This window comes from Lottia gigantea, assembly GCF_000327385.1.
Source record: "Lottia gigantea unplaced genomic scaffold LOTGIsca_123, whole genome shotgun sequence".
Taxonomy (NCBI): domain Eukaryota; kingdom Metazoa; phylum Mollusca; class Gastropoda; family Lottiidae; genus Lottia; species Lottia gigantea.
This window is the reverse complement of record NW_008707279.1, coordinates 190,450-199,646: the sequence shown is the minus strand read 5'-3', so window position 1 is coordinate 199,646 and position 9,197 is coordinate 190,450. Positions and strand designations below refer to the sequence as shown.

Genomic DNA, 9,197 nt, shown 5'->3' with positions numbered 1-9,197 from the left:
ACAACTTATATCAAATAAATTAAGTGGTGGTGAATGCTGTCCATATAACACCAAGACTAATTATTGGTATCCAGTAGAGGCATTAAAACTGTCAAAATATAAATACCATATAATTAACTCTGTGATTAATGGTGCTACTCTAGTTGCAGGCATCAAGTCTCAAAGAATACCTTGCAGTGCAAAGTTATGGTTCCATTTAATAGCTTAGATATGCCTTCATTGTCAGCAATTGCTTTTATCAATGGTCTTTAGTTAAGATAGTGGATCCAAATTTACCAAAGATAAAGAAAACTTTGAGTTGTAACCCTTTTTACTATTTTCAACACAATTGAGGATCAAGGAGCCAAAAAAAATAAAGCCAATATCAAAATCATTAAGTTCTCCAGAATTCTGTCTACAAAATACTACTTTATTTGATCTTGTTTAAAATTAATAGAAGAACAATATCTGATGCCATTCTGTCAAAAGTTCCTTCCTAAAATTTTGTTGAAATAGCTACTGAATATTCAGATCCAGACAGAAAAATGCTCACCAGACAATTACTCACGAGACAAATGTTCACTACACAAATGCTCAAGGAACAATTGCTCACCAGACAAATTCTCACCAGACAATTGCTCACCAGACAAATTCTCACCAGACAAATTCTCACCAGACAAATGCTCACCAGACAAATGCTCACCAGACAATTGCTCACCAGACAAATGCTCACCAGACAAATGCTCACCAGACAAATGCTCACCGAAAAATTGCTCACCAGACAAATTCTTACCAGACAAATGCTCACCAGACAAATGCTCACTAGACAAATGCTCACCAGACAAATGCTCACCAGACAAATGCTCACTAGACAAATGCTCACTAGACAATTGCTCACCAAAGAAACCAAAGCAACTGCTTACAATCATCTGAAGGTCTAGATGGTGGATTCATTTGAAAAACTTTTGAATTTTCAGAGCTGATAGCTGGGAGCCAAGGTTAAAATCTGCAAGAGTTGGATCGATCTCTGCTTCTACACTGATAACACAGTATCAAGATATTTTTTTTTACAACTAGAATCCTCAAAGAAGCAATCAGAGCCTCATTACACGGCAATTTTTTTTAAAAATTAAATACAAACGGAACTAAATTTAACAGAACTTAGAAATATATAGTTCATGACCTAGGCCCATGCTTTTTATGAGAATTCTATCTTCGTATCACCCTAACACTCTCATGGTGCCTACTTCCCTCCTCTTCAAAATTTTTCCACTCCTACACATATTTCAACCATTATAATTGATAGTCTAATCTCCATCAAGATATGATAAGAGAAAATATAAACAGAGAATATGAGATGTTTTGTACCTCCAACAGGGACTATATTTTATTCGTGGAATCACACAGCAGGCCTTCTCACTGCTGTACTAACATATCACCCTCCTAAAATAATAGATCGCGTGTGGTCAAAAAAACATGTCATATCCTAACTGTTCACTTGACTTCGCCAAATCTATATCCAAGGAGCTGCTTCTTGGAAATTTGAACGAACCTTTGAGTAAAGGTCTGAATTCTGTTCATGTGGTCAAAAAAGCCCTACTCTAATGGTCTGCTTCCTGTTCATGTGGTCAAAAGTCCTACTCTAATGGTCTGCATCCTGTTCATGTGGTCAAAAGTCCTACTCTAATGGTCTGCTTCCTGTTCATGTGGTCAAAAAAGCCCTACTATAATGGTCTGCTTCCTGTTCATGTGGTCAAAAGTCCTACTCTAATGGTCTGCATCCTGTTCATGTGGTCAAAAGTCCTACTATAATGGTCTGCTTCCTGTTCATGTGGTCAAAAGTCCTACTCTAATGGTCTGCATCCTGTTCATGTGGTCAAAAGTCCTACTATAATGGTCTGCTTCCTGTTCATGTGGTCAAAAAAGCCCTACTATAATGGTCTGCATCCTGTTCATGTAGTCAAAAAAGTCCTATAATAATGATCTGCATCATGTTTATGTGGTCAAAGAAGTCGTACTATATTTGATAGGCTAACGGTGTCATCAAACTGACGAAAGTTCAAAAGACTGTCGTTAGACCCTAACTGAAGTGGCTAAATTAAAGATAAAAAATAATTAAAATCGGAATGAAAGTTTGGTCTAATTTTAATTCAACTGTCTGTGATAGTATAATGCTTAAAGTTCATGACAGAGGTTTCAGGGCCCTACGACTCTGATTTTAATCTATTTTTGTCAAAACAAAATTTGTTTTGTCTCTTTTAATTCATTTCGTACAGGTAGGGTGGAGGTCCTGAGAAACACTGAACCCTGAGCCGTTCCATCAGCCCTTGCTTAAATGTGCTATGCTATAATAATCACAAGTAAGGAAACAATCAAATATGTGGCCTCTAAAAGATTTTCCAGGAAGGTTCTCCTTTAAATATATAGACATCAGGAATGGTTCGAAAACAAACAAGCAAATGTCAAATTTCAACATTTGAAATGATAATAAAAACATGCAGTGTTTAGACATGTGTACTTAACCTTACAATCATATGTTACTTTACATAGAACTTACATCTAACATTATAACATTTTATATATACATTGTATCCCAAAATAACATCTTTATTTCAGATATCTGATGCTGTTCCCCAGAATATTTCATGAGTAAACCCATTTATGAAAATACCTTTTTAAATGGTACTTAAAATTCTACAACCTAAACTTGAAGGTTTGACAACATTATTTACAGATTTTGAGATCGTTCTCATAATTTTTGAGATCGTTCTCATAATTTTTTGAGATCGTTCTCTCATCATTTTTGAGATCGTTCTCCTCATCATTTTTGAGATCTTTCTCCTCATCATTTTTTAGATTATTCTCCTCATCATTTTTGAGATCGTTCTCATCATCATTTTTTAGATTATTCTCATCATTTTTACTCATCATTTTTTAGATTATTCTCCTCATCATTTTTGAGATCGTTCTCATCATCATTTTTTAGATTATTCTCATCATTTTTGAGATCGTTCTCCTCATCATTTTTGAGATCTTTCTCCTCATCATTTTTTAGATTATTCTCCTCATCATTTTTTAGATCGTTCTCATCATCATTTTTGAGATTGTTCGCATAATTTTTTGCAATTGTTCAATCTGAATACTAAGTCAATCTATGCAGGTAGCACCTTGTTCATGAAGCGAATTCTCTTTTCGAAAATCCGCTCAATGATCATAATCTATCATAATAATCTTTATATTGTACCAGACTGACAATATTATACATTATAAACTTAAATACCTGACAATAAAATCAACCTTTATTACCTTTCAAATCCCTTCATCTCTGTAAGCTATTATTAAAGGGGTGTTATCACTTAAAATATTTTAAAAATTTTATGGGTTAAAGCCATAGTCTATAAATTTTATTTGAAATATTTGATTTTGAAAATATGACATTTTAAAAATAAAAACCACCAATTAATGCATGCAAGTAATAAAATTCATATTTTCTTTTTTTCTGTATTGTGTATACCATTGCCTATTCCAAATACTTAGCCAATTTATGGAAATCAGTCTCAATAACAGTGAACAACCATTAATATTGCTCAATATCAGCAGGGGATACAAATTTAAATTTATTAATTAAACTTACCGTTGTCTACAAACTGTTGACAGTTCAAAAAATTCACTTGATTAGCACAAATCCAAATTCACTTGATCAGAACAGATTCACTTGATAAGAACTGAACAAATTCACTTGATGAGAACTGAACCAATTCACTTGATGAGAACTGAACAAATTCACCTGATAATGAACAAATTCACTTGATAAGAACAAATTCACTTGATAACACTAAAGTAAAGCATCCAAAAAATGTACAATAAAACTCAAAAGTAGTATACAACAAAACTTTGCTATGTTACCTATAAATTTAATGCTTACCAAGGAATATATCCAATTCAATGGAATCTCTCCTTTAAAAGTCCATGTCTTAATTTAATCCTCAATATGATTTATTATCAAATGTCCTAGTGGGAACCTTTCTTAAAACTTTATACAGTCCATTACCCATCTTTAATCTAAATATACATCTATTTCCTTCAATAACCAATGTAATATTACATCATAAGTTAGGTTTACACTGCACAATTGTTTGCTTTAACAAATTAACTGTGTGAAATCATAATAGGATTAAATTTATCTTTGTATCCAGTACTTGTATCCAATTTCAAAGTCAAATACTGTCTTTTCCTTGTTTCACATACTTTACATATGGGCTGAATGTTAGACAGGACCATGTCCTTGTTTGTCATGACATTTCTTTTGGTGATAAGAATATTTACAAATCAGCTTTTGATTTTAAGAAAGCCTAAATTAAATTCTCTATATTAAGAGTTAAAACTATTTTTAAAATCAATTTACACAACGATTATGAACTTATGTTCAACTATGTTCATGCAAAACATTTCAGAAGATGCATCTAAAGACAACTGTTTGAATCTTGTAATCATCTTTTAGAACGATGAGTCCAAACACACTGGCTATAAAAGTCACATAGGAAAGGAAGCTGTAGGGTAGAAACACCATTAATGGGATTGTAAATTTCAATTTTCATTCCGACGTCTGTGGTTCTTGCAATTCCACCAAAACTAACGCATTTTATGACGTCACTAGAGGGGAGCTATGTATATATTAATAGTAGCTTCCGGTAGCTCCCCTCTTTCAAAGCGTTAGTTTTAATGGAATTGCAAGAACCACAGACATGGAAATGAAAATTGGAATGGTGCAAATTGATGCTATCAGTGTCCCAGATAGAAAACCTCTTTACAATCCCCTAACCTTCTGTATCTGTATTGTTTTTGAAAAATTAACCAAGATATTGTGATATGCTATGCCCTCCAAGCAATTCCAGGCTTTGCTGCCTACAGTCCTAATGGAGATTTCAGAAGCTACCAAAGAAAAGATCACTTACCTGCTAGACTATCCATAATGAAAGGAAAAGTTTGAAAAGATGACCACTAAGAGTGACCACTGTCCACTGTATAACAATAAGCTGTCAGATTGTTTATAAGAACAACATATTAACTTGTCATCTCTCACTTAATTACATCATACAAATACTATCATAATCTACATGATGTCCACCATAGAACTTTACTATAACATTATTATAGTATCATATTACACCACTCTCTGAAATTAAAATTCAAGACTCATTAAGAATTTAAACAAGCATGATGAAGGAAACAAAACAAAAGACACCTGATACCAATTTAATTTGAATAACTCAAAAATTTACATGTGATATTTTTCCTTTGATTAAAAAAATATATCACAGACTATAGTGGTAATAGTACCCGTGGGGCCATAACTAGGCATAGGTTTGAATCCTACTTTGAAGCCGAATTTAGTGCTTTCTATAGATGACTGGAGTGATCTCAAACCTTTTCACCATGTGGCATTTCTAAGGACATGGCTCCCCGCCAGAAAAGAGGTTGGCCTGGCTTTGCAGTAACTCCACTCCCAACTTTCCACTAAATCTGGGTTGGATACAGGTCTGTTACCAGCCCAATGTGCCAAAGAGGGCTGATTTGCAAGGGAGAGGGGGGACAATAGCTGATAGGTACTGATTTCAGCTTCAATTGAGAATTTTGCAAGGGGGAGGGTTGGGGGGAAAGGGCAAAGAAGAGGCACTGCCCCCTTGCACTACCATTGCGCCCAGCCCCCCTCTTAGTTAGTTGCTTGGTTTGATTTGGTTTTAATACCATTAGATGACACACTTCTGCACTTAAAAAAAATAAATTGGAATGCTAATACTGAACATTATGTGTATATCAAAGTTCGCTGCTAATTTAAACAGAAATAAAAATTCTCAGCCCTAATGATTTCTTTTTTCTACCAGAAAGTTCAATAAACTAGTAGCTGTCGATCTCAGGTTGAGAATAGGGGGGAAGTTATTTCAGGATATCTCTAATTGATGAAGATGCAAACTCAAGGAATTTGATCCTAATTAGGCGCGGTGGCCAGGTTGCAGGAAACACAGAGGTCTTATCTTAATTAAGAGAAGTGTGACAAATATAGCAAGTCGTTTATCAATGTAACTATCTTCTGCTCTAGTGCATGCATCATGTCTTTGTTTCAAATCTAATTACCTCCAATTTTCCTCCTGAATTAGCTTCCCAACATATGGTTCAATTCTAATTAATTCTTACTTGGAGAATTCTTTGAGGCTTTTTTATTACTAGCTATTTTCAATGTACAAAGCATATAATATATAACTTTGTAGATTAGAAGGCTAATTTTTTTAGACATTGTATTAATGGATGTATATTGGAAGCATAATTTTCAGTTTTACATATGATTACCCATCTTGCCATTGATCGAAAAATCATGACCTTGGAATACTAAAAATAATAAATTTACTAAGTACTAATGACAACCTAGAAGAAGCCTCAAAGGGAAGCTTTCGCATTGGGAAATAACTTTTATCCTTAGGAATGCCACTTTTTTGGAAATCAAACTTTTCAGTCAAAAACCAACCTATGCCATTCATCAACTGCATAGTAGGATTACCATTATATCTACCTATATACAATATGAAATAACATAGGCCTATTCAATTTGGGGTGAGGGCTCTGCCACTCGAGTAGGTTTGCTGGTACAGCAATCTAGCCATGGTCCAAAGCAGATACAGGGGTAGGGTCATTTTCTTGACATTTTTATTGATACAATGTACTATATTTTCTATATCGAATTATCCTCAATGACGTTTGAAGGTCAGCGAGAGCATATTGATTTTGCTCAGTTTTTAGACGTTTGCAGGCTTTTAAGAATAAGTACCGTTAAGATTAGAATTCCAAAACTGTAACCTGTAATTATAATCTTCAAATTTACAGTTTGACAACTGACAAGCACCCATATATTCGTCTTTTACATCTCCCAACGGCGTGTACTGGCCAAAGGGAAATAACTCCATTTTTACAATACACAGTTAGACCACCTTTATTTAATGTAGATTAAAGTGGGCTTGGGCGACTAAAACGATTGACAAAGCAATCAGGAATCCAGTCATATTAAACATTCTGCTATCATTGCCTACGTGATGTTGTATTTCCATGTCCTTAGAGTTAACGGTTTTCGTTGGATGAAAGAATCTTGACATGTAATTCCAATTTTTCTAGATTTTTTTTACTATTCGAAATTATAGTCTTTTTCAAGCAATGACAGTGCAAGTGTGGGTACACAGGGGCATTTGCTCCCCTAAGAAAATGGTTTGTTGCCCTAAAATATGTCTCAGAAATACCAAATCAATTCTATTTTTCAAAAATTTCTCGGAAGACCCCTCTAAGACGCTCTATGGAAGGCTTGCGACTAGGGCGCTTCTACAGAGCTATTTGGAACCTCACCCCCGACATCTCCCCCCACCCCCATTTTGTCAGCCTGTCGCCTATTTGTAACCTCTCGGAAGATTGGCTCAGCCACTGAATCAAATCATTCAAAAATGTTTTCAAGCCTTGACCTGTTATGTAAATGGAAACTCTCGGGTCTATGGTTTATATTTGTACAATTCCAATTTTGCTAATTCTAGAATTTGGCGTCATCATCGTAAAGACCATGTACCCACAAAGTTAAAGAACTGTCCTTGATAATAATATATAATAACGTGTTTTAAGATCACGTCGATATTACTAGTATTATGTTGACCTATATATATCAGGTAAATATAGATCATTTCATCTCTTTATTAGTAAGTTTACTAATCACGAGATTTTACCTAAAAACACAGGTAGTAGTCATGTGTGACAATGGGATATAAGCAATAGGATTCCTGTGTGAGAATGGCTTTAAATGATGGTGTTAAGGAATTATAGAATACTGTATTTGATTCGTTTTCATGCAATATGCAGTCATAATTGAGCTTGTACTTCTGAAAGTTTACGTACATTGTAAATCTATATCTAGGCCTAGCTATATCACAAATATTGACACTGTGCAACCGTATCAAATTTTGAGAGGTTTATTTCGATTTCATTTCATGAATATTATATGTGTATATTCAGATACCAGTGGTGTGGAACGAATAAATGAAAAAATTAGACGTGTTTAAATATATTGAATATTGATTTGATATACTGCAATCTTTTCAAGTGAAGGTTGGTCTGTGATATTCAACAATGATTTTTGACAGTGTAGTGGTGTGTTTTCATGTGCATAAAATTACAGTAACAAATTAAATTGTGAAAACACAAAGTTTGTCCATAATCGGGCCTTGGATATACCCACAAACTAAACTAACAAGTGTAGTCACCTTATTTTCGAGGATTCTAATGTTGTAGTAACTATTCGTTTGGACAAGGAAATGGAATTTTACAGTTATTTTTACAGTGTAATGTTTTAACATTCATTGTATTACAAAAGTCGTTTTGAATTAGAAGTGCTGTAAATGCAGTAACATTAGTATAACTATATAGGTCTATTGATAATGCTCTCTCGGTCAAAATATTAGGCTATGTCGTTTTATATGTATAAGGTTAATACTTTCTACTAGTATACACTGTAAAATTATCTGTAAAACACCGGGACTTTTTAGTCGTTTATGTTGGATTTTACATAGTGAACTACCAGATTATAATAAAAAAATTTGTGATTATAAGGAAAATAATATGTGACAGTTTCAGAAAAACACTGTTGAAATTTAATGGGGACATATTAATGTGTAATTAATGATACACATTGGGTGAAATAATAAATAGTTTCCCTGTAACAAAGAACTAAATTAGATGAGGAAAGTTTTCATTATGATCGGTAGGAGGTAACAAATGTAAAACATGTTGAAATTTTCAAATAATATCACCACTCTGCGTTTGTACAACATTTTGGAAGATGGTAATAGCTTGCGTGATTCAACGGATGATGTACAGGTAAAACGAATTTCATATTTTTTCGTGAAATAGGCCAATCTGGACTCCTCTTCGACCCAAGCATAGTCCAAACATGAGGACCGGTAGGCCTAGCTTTTTATGTGTATCAGGACCATATGTAAGCATTATACCAAATTTGTGTCAGATTGTTGTAGTTCCTGCAATTACAGAGATGCATAAACATTTATTACGTCACTATCCACAGAACTATATAATATCTTATAACCTTTGCGGTGGCAACGTCTTGAAAGTTTAATATTAATAAATTTGCAAGACCAATGGACGTCTGACTCAAAATTGGAATGCTGCAAATT

General features: G+C 34.0%; 1 protein-coding gene across 1 annotated transcript; it reads right to left on the bottom strand.

Moving 5' to 3' along the window:
• Positions 1–535: 535 nt before the first annotated feature.
• On the bottom strand, positions 536–868 carry LOTGIDRAFT_58254 (hypothetical protein; the record flags this gene model as incomplete). The annotated part of the gene is made up of 1 exon (XM_009048512.1): positions 536–868. A coding segment is annotated over one exon (333 nt), but the record flags the coding sequence as incomplete, so codon positions are not given.
• Positions 869–9,197: the final 8,329 nt, after the last annotated feature.